At 40.0% G+C, this 22,291-nt stretch overlaps 1 protein-coding gene across 5 annotated transcripts in view; it reads left to right on the plus strand.

Annotated features, from left to right (window-relative positions):
- The window catches only part of Tspan12 (tetraspanin 12), a 91,641-nt gene that overhangs the window by 47,484 nt on the left and 21,866 nt on the right, over nucleotides 1–22,291 (plus strand). For all 5 annotated transcript variants that reach the window (XM_037203496.1, XM_028873009.2, XM_037203497.1 and 2 more), the window contains 2 exons: nucleotides 16,983–17,057; nucleotides 20,836–20,943. In XM_037203496.1, coding sequence (XP_037059391.1) covers nucleotides 16,983–17,057; nucleotides 20,836–20,943 — 183 coding nt within the window. The remainder of the gene's footprint in view (nucleotides 1–16,982; nucleotides 17,058–20,835; nucleotides 20,944–22,291) is intronic.

Here is a 22,291-nt window from a genome sequence, read left to right on the forward strand (position 1 = left end):
CATGCCTGAAGATACACAGCTGGTAGTGCTGTGATTAACACTCAAATACAGTCTGTGTGCAAAGCCCGTGCACATTTCACCGCAAAGTACCATTATAATACATCTGATCGGCTACAGGGCCGTGCCTTTTTAATGCTTAGTTATGCTGTATTTATTACTCCTACCCACTTTATTTTTTTAAACATATAATCTTTATATTTTACTAAGACTTTTTGGCCACAGTTACTCTCTCTAATCCTGTCAAAGGATCAAACAGGATTAGATCTCCTCTTCCTGTTTCCTCCTCCCCACTGTCCTTCCCCGAGTTTATCACATGCACTGGCTTTGCAGCCTGTGATAGACTCTTCAGAGACAACAAGCAGAGCAATAGACAGATAGAATTTAGCAAAATACACACATTCAATTTATAAGTAAATTACTGTGGGAACCCAGAATCAGGAGCAGTGGAGACCCCTTAAAATGTTCAAAGGAGGGTGACTTTGCTGGGTGTTGAAAATGCATTAGGACTTTCCTGGTGGAGAAGAGGAGGGGGATTTGGAGTCACGTGAACAGCATTGCTGATAAAGGGTCGTGACAGTCCATGGCAGGTTAAGGCATTGGGTATGGCTGTGGAGCAGAGAGAGGACGAGATGAAGTAAGTCGCGTTGCGAAGTCTTTGTAGGAGTACCTTTAGACTCTAGAGAGCCACTGACCAGAGAGAGAGCCTCTGAGGATTTCCAGGATGGCATGAAATGACTCTCATTTTTAGTAGCGGGCAGTAAGAAGCCTGGTTAGTAGTTGATGTGTGTACAAGAGCCCATGGCCTTGTTCTTTGACTGTTTCTGTCTGGCTACAAATGTGCCCTAAGGGAGCGTGTAAAGGCAAATTTAATAGTAAATGTAGCATCAGCGACTAGGCCCCAAGACGAGCCTGAAACTCACAGCCTTGGTGTTGGGCCTTTGGGAGAAGACCGTGAGTGCACATTGGCCCTTTTGCTTATTTTAGGGATTGAAGGGTGAACGGCTCTTGTTTTGGTATTCTGACCAGTGCGTTATTTACCTGTGTTCTGTCGTAATAAGGCACCTTGTTACAGACCGTTTCCTAATACATCTGGGATACGTTTTAGTTAGAGGTAAGCCTACATCCACTGAAGTAGTGACTGCTCTGAGGGTACGCAAAGTTTAAAGCCAGGTGCCTGTGTGGGCGCACCTCCTCACCCCGCCTTTAACTGCGGTTCACCGCTCCTGCTCCGTGTGCCTGACTGAGGAAAGCAGCAATTGTGAAATGCTCCTGATCTCGCCTCTGGTTCCACATTGCCTTTTTCCCCCCCGAATTTCTTTGGCAAATATCAAGTGGTAGCTATTCATTTAAAATCATGCAGTTCTTTAAATGACTTGAGAGAAACTGCTCCTCCTATTGCAGAGTCTGAAAACAAGAGGGCAAATAATGAAGGTGAAAAAGGAGAAAATTAAACCCTGTAAGCCAACGAAGAAACTAACTTTCAGGTAAACTACTCAGATCACCTGTGTAATGGCCAATGGTATTAACTACTAGGCAATGTTATGAATGCAAAATCATTTAGAAATTTAGTTTTTAAAGATTGGAATCCATATGCCTTTATTCCTTGTCAGATAAAAAGTGGTAATAGGTCCTGGTTATGTGCTTGTAGTTTAAGATGAATCTTAGCAGCTCAAATGACAAAAGTAATTATTTGAATTTTATTTAAATGTGGAAATGCCATAGTTGCACCTCTCTATTAAGCAATACACAGAACTACTCCAAAAGAAATGGCTCTTCCTTTATTTTCCTTAGATTGTCATTACTTCTGTTTTATTACTCTAGAGCTTGGAAACTATAAATTTACTCAAAATGATTGCACCTATGAAGATGTTGTAGAAACAGTATATTCAAATAGATAGGAATTTTTATTGGTTGATGCTTGCTGAATTAAGAATTATTTCTAATTAAGTAAAAATACGAATGATTTCGGGGTATCTCCCAGGTAACACCCTCTTTAAATATTTTGCAGTTTCAAGTTCTGTTTAGGCTTTGCACCACCAAGTTTAAAGCATGGACTGAAAGCTTAACAGAACAATTAGAGGTTTGCCTTTCAGTATTAAAATATTTTAATCCCATAAACTTCTTTTGTGTGATTAAAAGTACCTTGGAAGAACTCAGAAACAATCGTCTTGTTCCTTGTAGGGTCTTTAATAAAGGTACACGAGGATACATCTGAGCTAAGACCTGAGGACTAAGGATAAAAGCAGGCACTGGTAGGAAATAGCGGGCAGGGGCAGAGCAGTGGCTACCAGGGCCCTTGTAAGAGCAGGGAACTTTTAAGGAACTAAACGGTTAATAAACAGAAACAGTCATTAAGAAGCTCGCGGTGGCTAGGAGCAGGGCACACGTGTGTGCCTTGTAGAGTTGTGCTGGGCTGTGCGAGTGAGCTGGGATAGGGTTAGGGACTGACAGTCCTGATATCACACGAATGATTGGCAGTCTGAAACTTTGAAGCAGAAGAGTGATGCCATCTAGCTCATCTTTGGGGTATATCCCTGGTAGCAGTGTTTGCTCTTAGCTACTTTGGGGCCTTTTGCTCAGCAGTTTGGAGGAAAATGACTACCTGACTGTGCCACTCTGGACTAAGGGGCCTTCTGTTTATAGATCCCTTTTTAATGACAAGAGAAAACAGAGTAGATTCTTTAATACTCTCAAGATGCCTTTAGCTCTAAAAGTATCCATTGTAAATAAAACTGTGACAGTCTGAGTGTCTTTAGTGCAGATTTGCTAGCAAAAATATAGCCATCTAGCTAAATTGACACCAAGAAACTGCATGCTGGCCTAAGACATATGTGGAGACAAGTGAGCGCCCAGAGACCTTGTTGGAGGGTACAAGAGTACAGTACTTATTTGGCATGCTCTTGGATTTTTCTAGCCTCAGAGAAAACAGTTCCATAGACACTAGGGCATGATGGTACATACCTATGATCTCAGGCACTGAGGAGACCAAGGGAAGTGGACTTCAAGTTTGAGTCTAGCCTGTGCAACATAGGGGGAATTCCCACCAGTAAAAAGTTCTGCTAACAGCTAATTTATGTAAGGATTGTGGTAGAATTGGTTAACTTGCTTGAGATCGAGTTAATGCAGGTTGGAAGTGTTGACTTGGAGATAATGTATATGCTTTACTCAGTCATCACGTGTTTGTTTATGAAAAGCAGGTCTCTAAAGATCATTACTTTGCAGCATTGTTCTATTCAAATATTTGTTTGTAACAAAAGTGCATTTCTTTAAAATTGTTTTGAATGCATGCGGTTCAATTCATACTCTTCCAGCTATCATGTAGACCAGTGCTTCTCAACCTTCCTAATGCTGCAACTCTTCAGTGCAGTTCCTCATGCTGTGGTGACCACTAATCATAAAATTATTTCATTGCTACTTCATAACTGTAATTTGCTGCCATTAGGAATCATAAAATAAATATCTGATATGCAGGATATCTGATGTGTGACCCCAAAGTGGTCATGGCCTACAGGTTGAGAAACACTAATCTAGACAGAACTGTTGCTGTTTGGGCAACTTGAGAGTTAATGATTTTACCATTCACACACGATTTCCCTCCTTTGTACTCTAACCTTGACTGGCAATCAGATTGTATGAGTCCCCAAGAACTTTTTCCTTTATTATTGTTATTATTATTATAGTATGTGTGTATGCATGATGCATGTGCACGTGTGTGTGTACACGTGTGCACTCACACCTGCCAGGGTGTGCAAGTGGATGTCACAGGACAACTCTGGACAGTTGCTTCGCCCATCCTACCTTTGCGTGAGTCCTGGAGTTGAAGTGCCCTTAGCCAGGGAGCCATCTTACCAGCCCAAGAGTTCTGTTCTTGGAGCTGGCTGTTTGCCTTTCTACTGTGAACTGTACGGTAGACTTTTCTTTCTTGTGTGATGGATACAAACATGTAGTTAACAAGGAAAGTGTAAAACTCTAAGTGAAGCTTCATGGCTTCGCAATGGCCGTTCTAACTAAATAGAAATGCACTGAGACAATGGGGTTTGGGATGGGACAAGTGTTTGAGGGACTACCTTAATCCATCTGTGTGATATTTTTATTTGTGACTTTATTACAATAGAGTGATTTTATCTTATTTTAAAGAAAACATGTTCTTCACTCAGGAAGATAAAGTTATTTACTTGAATAGGTTAAAAATTATGAAAGAACAAGCTTGTATATTTATACATATTTGACTATGTGGATTTAGGTAAATAAAAATTATTTTCTTTAACACTCTTTCAGGCAATACTGAGGATTGAATCCAGAGCTTCATGAATGCTAGGCAGGTGCTCTATGACAAAGTTATATTGCCCCGCTGGGTTAAAAAAACCCTTTCTTTCTAACACATAGGCATGAGTGTGTGTGTGTGTGTGTGTGTGTGTGTGTGTGTATACAAACATAAATCAGATTGTATGGCATAACTAAAAATAAAGGTAAAACAATGTGGTTGAGAACTTGCTTTCACAGTTGTGAGATTTTGAAGTTATTAGCAGGTTTTAAAGTTGAGTTTTCATACTTTAGTGACTTTCATACTTTAGTGACTTTCCTGTTGAATATTATCTTTTTAGACTTCCAGTTTCATCTCTTATTAGGATTATTGTCATAGTGATGCCTACCACTGTCATGCTTGGGAAGGGCTGGCACATTTGGTTGGGTTACATGAGATCACTCTCTGGGTCATCAAGTCTGGTGTGCTTGCCTCTGTTGCTTAGGTAATGTCTAAGGCAACTTTCCATTTGTGTGTTCATGCACAGGTTCTGAGAACAAGGGGCCCTGTCTCCCATTCTGAGGAATGGCTCAATAATCTGTAGCCATTGCCTCCTCAGAGACCAGGAACAGCCTGTAAATTATTTGAGATCTGGCTGTGTTTGCAGACTTAAGCTGACCTAACTTACAAGGGAACAGAAGCTGTATACATGGTGACCTCTCTAGCATATCCAGCTGTTTTATTGCCTCACCCTTAATACCTTCCCTCTCATGATATAGGTCATTGCTCCCAACCCCAACCTCGGGAGCTTATGGCACTCAGCCAGACCCTGAGATTCTGGCAGGACTTTTTCTCTGATGAGCTGTTGAAATACCACGTGATACAAACACTGATTTGAGGCTCACCAAGAGCTTTGATAAAGACATTGGCTCAGCAAAGACCAGAAAAAATAAAATGGCAAAGGGAGTAGGTGAAGATACATTTTTGAAACAGTCTCCTATACATTTTCAGATGTCAAGCGTGAATGTAAGATCGTAGCATGCCAATATTCACCCGAGCTTGGATTTCTGCCCATGTTGAGTAGTTATGAGACTGCAGGATTATTCCTTATACCACCCTTGTTCTAGTTTTTTCCAAAATGAGATTAACCTCATTCTGTTTATGATTGCTCAAAGGAAGGACATTCAGTGTTGCCTTTTATTTGAAAAATTTGGAGGACGACCTTAGACTGATGTGCCTGCAGATGTTCCCCTCCCGACTCTGCTACCACTCCATGATGAGAGCTGTCTCAACAGAGGCTGTGTATATGTATGTGTGTTTTAAGCAGCAAGTATTCTTGGGCTGTTAGCATTTCAGTCACTGTGAATTCCTAACAGAAGGGCAAACCATTCCATTATCTTGTACAAATATTTGGCGCTGGAATTCCCTTATTTACTAACTATAAGTAATATAATATTTTTAAACCTGCCGTCACCAAGGGAGGAAAAATAAACAACTGACATGAAGATACTCAGCACCGAAAGCTTGCAGAGTTCGGTATTTGACAGGGGAGAGACTGGAGTTTATCATTTATCATGTAGTGAACACAGGCCTTTAATCAAACTTTTTGTTTGCTCAAAGAGTTGTTATGTAACGGGGAGAGAAAGTCAAAGGGTCTGTGTTTTTAAAATATTAAAATGTCCAGTAAGGCATGTTGTATTTTGAAATTGACTTTATTTGGGAGAATTGTGTGAATTTTCCTAGATAAGCAATATAACCTTTTGTGGTTTTAAATTATGTGGGATATTATGAATGGAAAAAAATCTAACTGGTTAGTTATAAACTAGGAGGGGAGTATGCTTAACTTTTTATAGTGTTTATCACTTTTACTTTGTTTTAAAATCAGGAAGCATTCTCATAGAGTTTGGTGACACTTTGGTGACACTTGGCAAATTATTTATTTTATCACAAAATATATGTAAACATTACAATTTTTTTTTTGTTGGAAAAAACTTCTTTTCCAATTGGTATTATGGCAGAACCTGGATGCATTAACAACGACCTTATTTTTTATGTTGCATACAGTGGTTTGGTCTTCACTCATAGTTTATACCACATAGTTCTTACTATAGAACTGAATGGAATAGTGTTAAGTGTTCCAGAGCACACTTCCACTAAAAGAGACTACTGTAATTAAAATATCCATTTTCTACATTTCTCAATGTCCTACTAGGAGGTTTAGCATGCTTGAAACATTGATTTTATTGGCAAAGATTAGTTTTGTAGTTCCATTAGATTGACAAAAGTTAGAAACAAAAATATTTAGGAAGTCAGCTTCCCTAATAATGAAAACTATTTAAAATATTTCATTAAAAACACATATTACTTTCCTAGAAGGTTTTTTTTTTTAATATTGTTAGTAATAAATAAAGAGGTAAAGATATGAAAAGAAATAAAATCACTTTCTCTTGTCAGTTTACGGAGCTTGGGGCACTCATCTGTCTTGTCCTTCCTTATAAACATGTCACATGTAAATAAAAATGAATTAATTGTATTGTTAGAAAGAAGCTAATCTGACCAAAGTTGAAACTATAAAAAGAAAAGAATGTGGAGCTGCTTTCTGATAAGATTTGTCAATGATGCAACAGAGTAATTAAGGTTGTGCCTTTAACTAGCCAGAGTGTGACAAAGGAAAAGGGGACATTTTTTAGAATGTCATTTTAAAAATGATGCCTTGGGTGATTTTTATCTTTCTGTAACCAGAAAGGTAAAAGATGGATACACAGGGTTTGGGGGATATTTCTTTCTAGTTTAAAGGCAGGAAGTGATTTTTCCTATATAAACATGTTACTTGTGTGTGTGTGTGTGTGTGTGTGTGTGTGCGCGCGAGCGCGCGTGTGCATGTACTCAGAAGTCAGTAAGAGTGGCTGAGGAAAACTCTCAATGTGCATACACACATGCAAACACACACACACACATACACACACACACACTTCCTACATATATATGAAAAAAAAAGATCCAGAATGGAGAGGAGTGCTGTGAAATACTGTCATCTTGGACATGACTTATGACTCACTAAACATTCCAGCATGGGTGAGGCATGACATGGAGCAGTTAGAAGGGGAAAGGGAGGAGATAGATCATCAAAATACACTGTCTATGTTTTTGGAATTCTCAAAGCATAAATTTAAAATATTAGTTAATTAAAAAGAAATGATAGCCTTATAATTTTTGAGTAGTAAATTGTATGAATATATGTAGAGATAACGTATAACTTGTATATGTATGTACATGTTAATGTGCATCTATGTATAAGTATTTGTGTATAAATAAGCTTGATTTTTTGCCTCCATTTTGACATATATGATTTGATTATACTCATATGTGGATATATTTCTTAGGTAAATAAATTCAGGTCTCAGGATAAAGTTACCCTTATTTTATGTCATCTTAAGCTTCATAAATTTGTTATTGAAACAAACTATTGTAGGAGATAATCTCACTCACACTGATTTAGGTAGAATGTGCATGTGGTTTTCAAGGACAGTATTTCAGAAGACACCACGATTTCCAGCCAAGGTCAAGGCCATAAATTCACATTTAACTACATACTTCGTGTGTTTTACTAAACCACTTCTATTTTGAACTACTGAAGGCATATTAACAAAGGAAGATAGTAACCTGAGCATTTTGGAAAGTTTCCGAATGCCACTCAAAACATTTGACTCTAATGGTCCTGCAATATATTTCATGTACTTAGAATTTTCAGTATTTTGGAATGACTTCTTTGAGAATTAATTCATCAGTGTGAAGCATACTTAAAGTACTCTGGTGTCTACATCTTTTCTCCTGGCCCTGAGGCTGCAGGGGGAGATATCTGCTTTAAATTTTTGTCCTCCCTTCTATCAGAGTGGTCCATGGACATAATTTAGAGAGTTAATTTAGTGCTAAAAGCCTTATGAAATATAGAAGTCCTTCACCTCTGCCATTTCCCACTCCCAAAGGCAACCGCTATCAATTGTGCCTCAGCAGATTCCTCTGTCATTTACCTCCATATCTCTAAATCACATTTTTATGTAACGTTTCTCATTCTTCCAGGCTTAGTTTTAAGTACCATACATTGACTTCAGTAAAAGAGGGGACGCCTGGTCCTTTCTTGCCCACCATTGCTATATTTCTTCTCCTTGACCCAGAGGCATCACAGCTTTGGTTAGTTCAGTGTTTACAAGATTAGAACTCTAGAAAAATCTATCCACAACTGGGCCAGCCATATAAAATAGTGCATTTATGCTTTATTTCTGGAATCATGATTTGTTAAAATTAATAACTTAGTTTCTTATTATAATCTTGTATAATCATAAATCCTCATGGGATCATTTTTCTTCACCTATTAAAATATATTGAACCATTTAGTTTTTCAGGTCTTTCAGACTGTTTTAAACTTGGTCCCGTCTAGGTCTGTTGAAGTCGTAGCCATTCATTAGATGATCTTTTACCATTCTGGCATTTCATGTGCATTCTCTTGTTTAAAATACATTTGCCTGGATTTTACCTCACTCCTTTTTTGTTTATTTTCTCATTTTCCATTATAATTTCCTGACAAAGCACACGTAAGAGATTTTTTTTATGTCTATGATTGGAAATGGCTTTTTAAATGCTCACACATTGATTTTGGAGGGCGAAGCGTTACAGCTTGGAAGTCATGTTTTTGTCAGAATGTTGGAGACCCTTTCCCACTGCCCTTTAGCTTAACATCTTGTATTCATTCGTTTGATTGAGTTTTGAAACTCTGTGGAAAGGTGTGTAGACTTGACCTTCAGATCTGCTTTTATTGTACCTGCTGTTCCCTGGTGCAAGGCTCTCTTAGTACTTCCGTGGCCTCATCTTCTTTATGGTGGAGACTGGGTAGTCACCCCACCGCATGGTGTTGGCGGACGGGATAGCAAAGGGTCCAGTGTTTCTTTAAATGGGTTTTCAACAAATCTTCTTTTTTCAGAAATAGCCACCCCTGGAAGTGAATTAAGCTGCCAGTACTCAATAGGAATTAAGTTGTTCAAGGATTTTCTTTCTCTCCATCCTTTAGCCTTTTCAGAATTGCCAATAGGTTTACTCTTCTTCTGTCCTCTTTGCTCCTTCCTAAGAATGCCTGCTGCTGTATCATTTCATGTTTTGTTTTCCCTGGGACGATACCTTTGTTATTATTTTAGTGACGTTTTGAGAGACATAACAGACAGACAGGCATGTGCTTAATCTGTTTACATTAGGGTGGAATCCTAGTGAAGGAGATATCAGGGAACCAGACCATTTCTGTAAATAATTGCCTCTTTAGTAAACTTGAGGATTTGCTATTGCTATAATCTTTAAAAGGGGTTGGCTATGAACACCCCTGTGTCTACTGAGAGATACATTTACCCATAAGTCACCAAGGACGTAAGCATGTCTGGTCTTCACCCTTGTATTTTCCACTCCTAAAAGGTAGGCTGCCACACCTTTCTCTCCCTCTTCAGAAACTTCCAGTGGACAAAGGCTAGTCATTGATGCCATGCAGCTCTGCTATGGGCAGACCTAGTTATTTTTAAATAACAAACACTTTGATTTCAATGCCTTACAAAAAAGAAGTTGACTTCCCCATCCTTCACACCATCCTACTGAAGTTCTCTAGCAGACATTTTGAAAAGTTCCAGCTATGTTCCCTATGGACAGATATTTTACTGATGATTTTAGCAAATAATCTTTGGGATTGTGTTTTGTTGTGAGGATGACACTCATAGTCGCAAAAGGATGAACAATTTTCGACATGACCATCCTCTAGTCAAAATAACATAATAACATCAGTGCTGTACTGGCCATGTGCCAGGAGGTAAGCCTGGTCATTTTAAACATAATGTGTGTCCTAATAGAGTCTATTATGTGATTAAGAATGGCTACCATTATTTTAGGGAGTGGTCAGAATGCAAGGGCACATTATGTCATTGAATCCTGAGTATAGTACTGCTAAGCAATTCTCATTTTATGAAATAGGAAACAGTCTTTCTGGCTTGTGGAAGACCAGCAAGCTATTAGTTAAATTAGTCAGAACTGAAGCCAGGTCTATTATGTCAAGGGCCATGTTTTTCCATTACTATAACATTTTCAAAAAAGGCAGCAGTGCAACTCTACATGTGTGTTGCATGTCCTATTATCAGAAAATCAGAGCATATTACTAGGTGCTTTTTTAAAAATTACAGTATTATGAGGGTAAAAACTGGTAAGTATATCGCAAATTTCAGTTTAGTTAGAATAGAGGGTCTTAACTATTTTAAGGAAACTTACATTGAATAATTTTACAAAGTAACCAAAATGTAATGAAAATAATTGCATTTGAGTTTCCCTACAGAAACATGCAATTTCTTTTTCTTACTTCTTTAAAATGCTTAGCTGCTAATAGCCCAGGAAGATGGGAAGGGGCACAATGCCACCCCCCTCTTTAACTGTGTAAATGGTCTTAAATGTTTCCAGGCACACTGGATTATCAGAGTGTAGTCTACAAAAATAGACGTACATAAAACAAAGAGGCAGTATTTAAAATACAAATGTGTAGACAAAAATCAAAGGAGTCAGATGTTAACAAGAAACTCAAGGTTCAAATTAGGGGGATGAAACCTAAGGAAATGCTGAGATTGGCCTTTTGAGTTTGCAAACTGATCATTATTTCCACTGACATTTACTGAGTACGTGCTGTGTGACAGGTATTGCTCAGGCCCTGGGAATAAAATGATGTTTAAGAATAAGGTCTTGCCAGGCGTGGTGGCGCACGCCTTTAATCCCAGCACTTGGGCGGCAGAGGCAGGCGGATCTTTGTGAGTTCGAGGCCAGCCTGGGCTACCAAGTGAGCTCCAGGAAAGGCGCAAAGCTACACAGAGAAACCCTGTCTCGAAAAAACCAAAAAAAAAAAAAAAAAAAAAAAAAAAAAAAAAAAAAAAAAAAAAGAATAAGGTCTTGCCAGCTGGAACTGGTGGCCTGGCTATTGACGGACGCAGTAATTTGTGGAGAAGACAGGCAACTGGCTTAAGCCTCTGAGGTCTAAAATACATACAGGGAGACCCAAATACACATAGGAAAGGAGAGTCCAGCCAGTGGTCAGGAGCAAAAGATAAAGTTTAGGAGGAAACTGTGTGTCGTTATGGACAAAAAGTCTGTGCTGGAAGAAAGAGAGGACCAATCAGGATTGCACCGAGTTTCACAAAGTAATACAGAAAAGCATTTGTAACACACTTCACATTTTCTGAAGCGCTTCCTTGGGTACTAAGTCCCCTTGACAACTGCTAAGAAATCTTCCTTTTTATCTTCATTGTACAGATGAGCCAGTGGACAGCAGGGCAGTTAAATGTACAGCCCCAAATCACACTGCTATTTGGAGCTGGCTTTGAACTTAAATATTATAGCACCAAATTCAGAACTTTCCATATTCCAGAAGGAAGGCACATGGGAAAAAACAGGCTGGGTTACTGTGTGAGTGAAGCAGGTTCAGGGAACCCCATCAAACAAACCACATGCAATGGAAAATTAGGAAGAGAGGTGCACCAAGAGAGCCATGCCAAGTGGGATGTTGATTGGATAATGTCCCTCCACTGTGTGGATGGACAGAGGATAGCTGTGGAATGCAGTGTGAGCATTCACTTCATACTGTAGCAGAGCTAGACTTGTTGCCTAATTCCTTGGCTAGCATTATTTTACTGAAGATAAAGATTAGCATCACGCATCAAGATGCTTCAAGCTCAGCTCGTCTGTTAAAATGGTGATTGAATGGTTCTCTGCACATTGATCAGTAGGAGACTGACTTAATGAATCAGATCTCATAAAAAAGAAAAGCAAAGAGTAAGTAGAGTTAAGTTGTGTGCTGTAAGGATGGACTTGACATGCAGAATGTTCCCAGAATGGATTTGACATTTTGAGTGTTCCTGGAACTAGGTGACTGAATGTTTCAGGTTAAAGTAATAATAACAGAGTAGAATAACAGACAGGAACATGTAGCATCCTCCATAAAAAATATTTACTTGAATTAAATTATACATTTAATTTACTTCAAGAAACCCTGATAGCGTAATAAGGAATATTTTCGACCTCAAGGACAAACAAGTCAGTCTCCTTGAGTGTTAATGGAGTAAAGGCAGAGTGATTGTTTCATGTGGGATAACTTGCATCAGATGAAACCACTGGAGTTTCCCAGAGTTAAAAGAATGGCCAAGTCATATGGAATTTACCCTGTCAATCAGTTTTTGAGTTTTGGAATGAGAGCATGTTTTGATGTATATGCTTTACATATGCATATCTGTGGATGCTTGAGCAATGACGATGGCAGCTCATTATAATGGTTCTTTTAAGAAACTGGGTGCAGGGCCTGGAGAGATGGCTCAGCTGGTAAGAGCACTTGCTGTCCTTGAAGAGGGCCAGGGGTTTGGTTCCCTGTAGCGGGTGACTCACAACGACATAGAACTCCTATTCCAGGGGAACTTGCATGCTCTTCAAACGGCTTCCATGGGCACCTGCATACACCCAGGTACATGGACACACACAATAATAAAAATATAAAGAAACGATTCATGATAGCATACCTGTTGTTCTAGGCCTGCAGCTTGAATCTATAGGCCTGGCAGTTCTTCATGTTATTGGACATATTACATACATCTGAGAATGTGCCTATGGCCAGGTCTTGGAACCTTTTCCAGACTCACCAGTGACTCCAGAAGGCAGGGAATGAGGATGCTAACTCAGCTGCGATTTCAAAGGATTTAGTTCAGGCCAGAAATATTTGTGGTAATCACCAACGGAGAGTCAGGATAGTTCCTTTTCCTAGCCAGCACACATATTTATCTTCAGTGATATTTTGCTTTTTGAGGGGACTGCTTTGGTTTTTACTGTGAGTGGACATCAGTTTTCTTTTCTTTTTTTAATTTTTAATTTTTTTTAGTTAACATTTTTCATTTATTTTACACACTGACCACTGTTTCTGCTCCTTCTTCTTGTTCTTTTCCCTCCCAGCCTCCCATCAACCCCCTCCCCATCCACTCCTCCATTTCCATTCAGAAAAGGGTAGGACTCCCATGGTCTTGAGCACAGCAGGGCACATCTAAGTTGAGGCTGGACCAAACTCCTCTCACTACATCAAGGCTGGCTAGGTAATCCAGCTTCGTTCCCAAAAGCCAGCTAAACACCAGGGACAGGTCCTGATCTCACTGCTGGGGGCCTTACAAACAGACGAAGCTACACAGCTGTCACAGACATGCAGAGGGCCTAGGCTGGTCCCATGCAGGCTCCCTAACTGTTGGTCCAGAGTCCCTGAGCTCACAAGCTCAGGCCAGCTGTCTCTGTGGGTTCCTATGTCATTACCTTGACCCCTCTGGCTCCTCCCTTTCTTCAGGAGGACTCCCAGGCTCAGCCCAGTGCTTGGCTCTGGATCTCCGCATCTTCTTCCATCAGTTACTGGATAAAGGCTCTGTGATGACAATTAGGGTAGTCACCAATCTGATGTAGATTGCCAGTAGATGGCCAGTAGATGTAGATTGATAGTAGATGTAGATGGCCAGTTCAGGTACCATCTTTTTTTAAAAAAAACCATATTTTTTATTGATTCTTTAGAAATTTTACATCATGCACCCCAATACCATCCATCTCCCACTCTCCCCATATCAGCCGCTCACCCCTGCAGAGTCCTTCCAAAGGAAAATCAAAAAAGAAAAAATAAAAGTAAGATAAAGATAATCTTTATTTAACAAAATATAACAAAAATAACAATAAAAATACAAAGAAGAATATCTATTTCAATTAAAAACCAACCAAAACACCACCACCACCACCACCACCACCACCACCACCAACAACAACAACAACAACAACAACAAAAAACCCCAAACAAGCAAACAAACAAAACAACAACAAAAAGAAAAAAGAGAAAACAAAAGAATTCAGGTTAAGGCTCTGTGAAGGCATCCCATAGAATATTTTTTCCCTGGAGTCTCACTGCCTCCTAATATCTTTTTGTTTGTTTGTTTGTTTGTTTTTAAATCAAAGGTAAGAACATCGGTTAAACAGAAAACTACCGAACACTTGATATATTTGTAACACACTAGTAAATGTATTTTTCATGTTGAAATATTTCTTAAGTATTAGAGAGGGACTGACGTGGGGTAACCAAGCTCACCAGAGTTGTTCTAGCTGGCCTTTCAAGGCTGAAATTTTTCAGTTCACCCCTAGAAATAACACTTCGAGATGAGATCTGAGTCCTGAAGCTGCCCTGTCTGCATCTGTATTAAAGACTCTGGAAGAAGAGGTTTCTGGTGAGCTGGGAGCCTCTTGGCAAATGCTACTTTATCTTTTGAACCACTTACTGTTTCTAAGCTGTGTTACTTAGAGATTATGCAGTTGTATTTTTTTGTTTGAATGCAAGAAATTTGAAGGAAGCAAGTTAAAACCACAAGCAGCGATTTCTATTTTTAAGTCGTGAGGACTATTTTGCAGAAATAGTAGGAAACTGTAATTTTCCACATTTTTGATTGCTCTTTTCTTTTTGACAAACTTTGAACAAAGACTCTAAAAATGTCGTCTTGAAAGCCAATAGTCCTGCACCAATGTGCTCCTTCCCTTCCTCCTCTCCTGTCCTAGTTCAGCCATCCTTTGTGTAAATCTCATGACCTTGCTTTTTCTGTAAGTAAAACAGCCAGAAATGCTTTCATAGGGTGCATCAGATCATGCCACCCATTCACGGTTTCATCACACTAAGAATAAAATGCCAAGTCCTTTCCCCAGCCTGCTGTACCTCAAAACATTGACTGGTACCTGCTCTATGGATCCAGCCACATCTGTGCTTTGGTTACCTTCAGCTTGATTAACTCACTCATCCACAGAGTGGCTTTGCATTTGGTGCTTCCTGGTCTGAGATTTCTTTTTTTTTCTTTTGTTCTTTCTGGAATCCTAACAGCACTGCTTCCTCCTCCTCTTAAAGACCACCTTTATTAAGAAGTCCTTTCCCTTCCATGAGCACAGCAACTACTGTCAGTTCACTCTGCATCGTTTTCACTTATTTTGTGTAGCAAGTATTTATCAAGCACTAACTATGTGATAAAGAACACATTTCGGTGTCTGCTCTTCATAGAGCTTTGATTGCAAGGAAGGAATAATCCAAGGAACCACCACCATCCAGTGCTACCACCCAATCCCATACTGCATTAGAAATAGACTTGTGAGCTCAGTGGTGTTCTGTTCCTGCTGGAATCAGTGGTGAGAACTTCTAGAAAGCCCACTCTTTCTCGGACTTTTAATATTTGCTTCTGTAAGGTTACCTCTACCAAGGGGAGCGGTAAGGGAAACACACAGAACAACGCTGCAAAGATATAATCCATGAAATTTATCAGGCACATTCCTAAGTCACACGACTTACCTTTTGTACTTGTTTCCTTGTGTGTGAAATGGGACCAGCCTGTTTCTGAAGGCTTTTGACTAAATTATCAAGTTGAAAAATAGAACACTATCCAAAAGTTGCTCTGTTTTTTAAGAAGACAGTATTTTCCAGTCCCATGTCAGGTACCTGAGCTCTCAAGTAACACATCTAGTGGAATGTGTTTCTATATTTTGGAAATAAAGTGCACGCTTTCATCCATCCTCCCACAGAAGAGTTACTCCTTCCTATTCCTCTACTTTGGGGAGATACATCTTTCTCACTCAGTCTGTACATCCAGGTGGTCCAATGTCTTTTGCTGTATTGTTCCCCACTTGTTTGCAAGGCTGCCTCCTAAATTCATGTCTTTGTCTCAAACCCCTGTTTGCTGCCTTCTCAGCTTGTCAACTCATCCCTCAGCCCTCCGCTTTCAAACTGATTAGTGTCCTGATATTATTTGACCCACTTATGCCTTTCTCTTATTCAGAAACCCTGAGAGATACCACCTTACTGCCTTCATGGTATATTTAAAATCCATTAGTGGGTCATCCGGTGTCCCCCACAATCTGGCGTCAGTCTGCCTTTCAATTTTGTCTCTCATTTTTCTTTCTTCTGGGTATGTATGTTGTGTTCCTTGGCGCTTTGTTGTACAACCCACCTGCCTCTGTATATTTGTTTACATCGTTTTTATCTGCCCAAACTTCTCTATTCTTTTTGTCGCAGGTCTGCTTCCTGTTCAGGATCCTGCATAGTCTCTATTTCTCAGAAATACCTACTCTTCGTTTGCATTTCTGTTTTCAATGTTGCATTCAATTTTCTTGCCTATTTGCTTTTGCATGCCTCCCAAGACCTCTTCCCACAGGAGAAACTGACAGTTCATTCTAAATTAGCATGAGTAGTAGAGATTTTGTTCTAGATTGTCATTTTTTTACAAGTGTAAATGAACCCCTCACCTGGTTACCCAAAAGAAAGTGAAAATACGCACCAGGGGAAGTGTTGAAACTACAGACCTCACCTCATTCATTCTGAGAAGAACTGGGTGTAATTTCTCAGAGAACTTGATTCAGCTTTATTAAATTACACCACATAAGTTCTTATTTAGCTCAATGAAACTATTGACATTTATAAAAGATTTACCCTAACAGCTGCCTAATGACAAAACAAAGCCCCAATTAGGCGAGTCCTGATGGCTACCCATAGCTGGCCCCAGGCTTGCTTGGGGAGACTTTTACCATATGCTCCCTGAAGAGGGATCCTGTGTACTCTTGTCGTAGAAAAACACAAGCCTGAGTAACATTTGCCTCTGATGGATTCATGCTAACGGCTCTCTCCGTATTTCTGCAGTACTTCGGGACATTACTCGTCATCTTCTGTGTGGAACTGGCTTGTGGCGTGTGGACATACGAGCAGGAGGTTATGGTGAGTTCCCAGAGGGACAGTGCGGAATACTGGAGAGGGACTGTGCTACATGGTTCTTACTTTGCATGATCACATTACACGCTAAGGGTGAACATTCTTGACACTTCTGAAAACTCGTATATTTTTCCCCCAACGGCTAAAGCACATTTCCAAGTGATAATTTAAAATCTTTATCTTGGGGTACTGTGATACATCGTTAATTCCATAGATTTCTTAAACATGGACATCATGGATTAGAACTAGTCTAAGACATTTACACCAAATTCTGAGTTAATAATGAGGGAGATTAGCATGTGCTTGTTGGAGAGTGCTAGACCTCCTCCTTTAAGCCCATCCTTGCTGACCACAGCAGAAAGCAGGGAGGAAGCCAGTATCTCCTGATTGCAACAAGCTGAACCATATTGCCCTTTAAGAAGTGCATTTGAAGAATTGCTGTGTGCTTACCGTGGTAGAAACACTCTCACAGCTTGAGATTTGGCTGCTTGAAAACAGCAGTTCAGCATTTTCCCTCTTATTTCAGCCATTGAAACCACTAGAAAAAAACCTTGATAGCTTTCTTAGAATAACGGAGGAGTTTTTCAGCCTTTTCCACCAGTTGCTTTGCCCTTACCCTCTTCTCCCCAACACCCTCCCACCCCAACCCTGGCTATTGCTTAGCTTGTCCACTTCAGTGGTGAAATCAGTACAGCTGTTCCCAGGGAGCAGTGGAGTTCCTTTGCATGTCTGTGATGCTGGCTGGTCTCATGCCTCATAGAGGAGTTCTGCTTCTGCAAAATGGTGCCTTTCAACGTGTTGCCCTTGAGCCTTCCGGGCAGGCTTGAAAGGTGATTTTTAATCAGGTGTGTTCCGTTGTTCTAGTCCAGATGTGCTCAGCTGGAACAGAGGGAAAAGATGGGGCCTGGGCACCTGATGAGTTTCCGGTGAATTTTAAACATTTAAAATTTCAAGACCTCTTAAGAGAGGGTGACTGTTTTGTATTTGTTCCAGAGATGAGCAGGGCATTAGGCATTTGTTTAATACAATTGATGTCATGTCCATTGTCGGTACAGTTATTAAAGATTCTGTGGCGAATCTGTAGTGTTCTGAGGTTGTGGCTATTCAGCGGCTCCTGCAGATTAATGGTCGAAGTTGACCTGTGCAGGTCGCTGTACTGGCGTTCAGAGCTCTCTGAAGACACTCATACTCCCACGAATGAGGACACCTGGGAAGAGGAATCTGTGCAAAGTTGAAGGGTCAGGGTCAGTCTTAACTAGCTCAATGTAAAATTGAGAATGTATAGGAAAAAATAATTCCCCTAAAATGGGAGTTCACTTGCTTTCTTTCAGTCACATTTTCACGTTATCTCTAGAAACTTTCTTTGTTAGAAAAATGAAAAGGTAGTAGGCCCCCAGATTTTTGTTTTAGCTATAAGGAGATTTACCCTGTTTTCAGTTTTCAAAAATAACCTACACTCCTGATAAGCAAACAACGGAAGAATAAATCTTATAAATAATTCTTAATTCTTTTAACCTCAGCTTTTGGTTGTATTCTATTTAGTAATTAAAATATTTTTTGAAATGAGTATCTTTCTACGGATTCATTTATTTATTTGATTTAGAGGCAGGATCTTCATTGCCCAAGCTGGCCTAGAACTCATTATGCAATGCAGGCTGTCCTCATATTCGTGGCAATCCTCCTGCCTCAGCCATCTGAGTGCTCCAGTTACTGTCTCATGAGGCAGCACACCCCTTCTTTGTGTGGATTTTCCAGATGGGTTGTGAAGTCCATGTGTGCGTCCTACTGCTGTGTGATGAATCTGCAAAGCTGTGGAGGCTTACAACGAGTTAATTCAGCCTGCTTGAGAGGGCTGCATCCATGCTAAGAAGCATAAGAAAACAAAGGAACTTCCACTTGCTCAGCTGCTGCTCACTATGCAGGGACCGTCCTCCATGGCTTCAGCTCCTGGGGCACTAAATGAATGCACATCACCGGCCATTTCAGTCATGAGCACACGTCATTGCTTTGCCTGTGTAAATCTTCCCCATTACATCACCAAGGAGAGAGGAAGGAAGGGCTGTTTAAAAGTGGAATGTGCCAAGCAGCCTTGCAGAAAAGGAGAAGTTGGCTTTGCAATTTTTATGGCTTCTGTACTAATAACAATGTAAAAGAAAAGTGTCATTAAAGTTTATTATCTGCCAGATTTCGCAGAATCCAACCTTTACATAGAATGGGCTTTGTGCACTGAGCTGTTTCATGCAAGCAAGCTGTTCAGTGTGTGTTCTGCTTTATGGCCGGAGCCCAGGATTTCGTGCCAGAACCTCAATGGTCCTCTGTTCTCTTGCCACATTTGGTTTCAGATTGATGGTGGCCACAGTGAAGAAACAACCAGTGTTTATTTTGGAAAGCAAAAATCTAGAAAAAAGTTATTCTATTAACTAAGTCAAGAGACTTGACATCTGTCTACTCCTCCATTAGTTTTATTGTTTCTACATACGCAGCTCCTATCAATACTCCAGTTAAAATCTGCCAATAATATTAACTGTTTCAGATGATGTATTTCTTGAGAATTTATTTTACTTCCATTCACTTTATATCCTAACGGATATGAGATAATGATCATTATAGTGGGCAGCTTGAACTTTGTCTAGTTTTCTGAACTTTATTAAACCACAAGAAGAGAATGTATACCCAACCAACTTGCTATTTTTTGTATTACGTGTTTTCAAGTGATTATTAAAATATTAGAAAATAAATAAAATTGAAGAATTTCTGTGCCTACGGAATTTTAACCTTACTCCTACTGATATTACTTTTTTTTTCCTGAGGTAGCTCTGGCTATCCTTGTACTTGCTTTGTAGACCAGACTGGCCTTGAACTTTCAGAGATCCACCTGTCTCTGCCTCCCAGCTGTTATTACTATTTTTAAGTTTAATTTTTAATTAAAATGTATGCATATATGTACACTGTGTGTATGTGTGTGTTCACAGTGTCTGCAGGTGAACATACACACGTTCAGATGCTGAGGCCAGAGGAGAACTGGTGTCATCCTCCACTGATCTCTGCCTTATTCCTTTGAGACAGTATCTCTCACTGAATCTGGAGCTTGGCATTTTCTGCTAGGTTGGTACCCATAAGGTCCAGTGGTCCTCTGCTCTCTGCCCTTCCTACTTCTGGAAGTGTTGGGGCTACAGGCACATGTGGCCGTATCCAGACTTTTCTGTAGGATGGAGATCTGAGGTCAGGTCTTAAGGCTGTGCAGCATGCCCTCTTACACACGGAGCCCTCTCTCAGCTTGGTATTACTGTTTTTAATAAGATTTCAAAATTACCCTGGTCTTAGGTTTTGACTTTGGGGGTCAAATGACCCTTTCACAGAGGTAGTCTAAGACCATTGGAAAACACAGATATCATTCATCAAAGTAGCAAAATTATAGCTATGAAGTAGCAATGAACGTAATTTTATGGTTAGGGGTCATCGCAACATGAAAAACTGTATTAAAGGGTCACAGCATTAGGAAGGTTGAGAAGCCATGTTTTCAAGGCTTATATATGCACCTCTCTGTTCTATATCCTAGTTCTAGATCCCCATGTCAGTTTCTTGAATGCCAGCCTTGTTGGTGTGAGCTTAATTTAGTCTATAAACGAGTATAAATTGGAACAGTATGTGTCAGCTTTAACACAGTCTGTGTACATGTGGTGTTGTGTTGTCTGGATGCTGACAGTTGTAGATTTACATGTGTAAGAAAGCCTTTGCCTGGCTAGTTGGGCTTATGTGTTGATGTTCTGCTTTTTATCTTTAGGTGCCAGTACAGTGGTCAGATATGGTTACTTTGAAAGCCAGAATGACAAATTACGGCTTGCCCAGGTATAGATGGCTTACCCATGCTTGGAACTTTTTTCAGAGAGAGGTAAGTGCTGCTGTTCCTGGGGGGTGGGACTCAGAGAAGAGGTGGCAAGTTGTCAAGGCAGGTCTTCAAAGCTTCAGCTTTGATCATTTTCTGCAGGGAAACTGAGCCTCTGCCTCAGTCGTCACTGGTGCTGTTTTTTTCCCTGCATGCCTCCTCAGGTCACTCCCTGCTTGTCTTTTCTTCTCATTTACACCTTTTCTCCTCCGTTCCTTCTGGTCCACATGTGTTTGTTAAGAAGTTGTATTGCTCAACTACTCTGAAGTTTCTTTTTCATGAGTTATTTAATAAATGGCAAAAGTTTTACTCAGAAATATCCCTTTCATGATACTTTTACTACTTTTAGAGTTACCCATGCTGTGAACATTATTTCAACATTTTAAATGGTCACTTCCATCTGTGAACTTCGTTAGTATGAACATCATTACCAGCCTGTTTTTTTTTCTTGTCAGATGTCCTTGGTTCGAATCCTAGCTCTACTAGTTATTATCATTTCACTTAACTCACTGGGCCTCAGTTTCCACACCCATGACACGGGAACAATACAGGAACTCACCTCTTGGAGTGCTGAGAAGAGTGAGGAGGAGTGAATGACATCATGGACCTGATCTCATTTAGCTTATGCTTATTAAGAGTGATATTACAAAATGCACTTTTGTTCCCAAACTCCTTTACATTTCCTCCAAGCATCTCAAGTGGGAACTGTTTTCTAGATGTTTAAAATCCAATGACTTGAGATTAAACATTGATCTTGCTTCCAACCAGCTCTCCTAAGCATTTTCCTTGTGACTGGAGTGACATTTCTAGAAGAACAGGCATCTTAGTTTGCTTTCCTTTCTCTTGCTCTGGACTAAGAAGCGTTTGAGAATGGATGTCTTGCTGGACAGCCAGCCCTGTTTATGCCTGTGGCAGAGGTTCAAGTCTAGGACAATCTCCAAACCTGGCTTTGTGTCACAATTGTTGAGATGGTAAAATTATCAGTGTCACACAGATTTCCTGTTTTTTCACTGTTTCCCGACTTTGTTTGTTTGTTGCACAATTATAGTACAAACAACACAATGAGAAGACATGCGAAGTGCTGGGATGTTTATAGTAAGCTGTGCTTAGGGACTGTCCTGGGTAGAGCCCCAAAGTCTTTACTTTCTCGGAACTGATGATACAAACTGCAGTAAACCAGGTTGAGATGGACTTGTTTTCCTCCTTATGGGGCTCTGGCTCCATGCACACTTTACACGTTAGTTTCACTTGGCACGTTGTTCTCCCTTATCGCCCAATGCCCGTTTGCATACAAAGAGTGGTGAACACATTCAAATCCCTGCAAGACTTTCAAAACTCTTTGCCCTGGTCTGAT

This window comes from Peromyscus leucopus, chromosome 3 (assembly GCF_004664715.2).
Source record: "Peromyscus leucopus breed LL Stock chromosome 3, UCI_PerLeu_2.1, whole genome shotgun sequence".
Classification (NCBI taxonomy): domain Eukaryota; kingdom Metazoa; phylum Chordata; class Mammalia; order Rodentia; family Cricetidae; genus Peromyscus; species Peromyscus leucopus.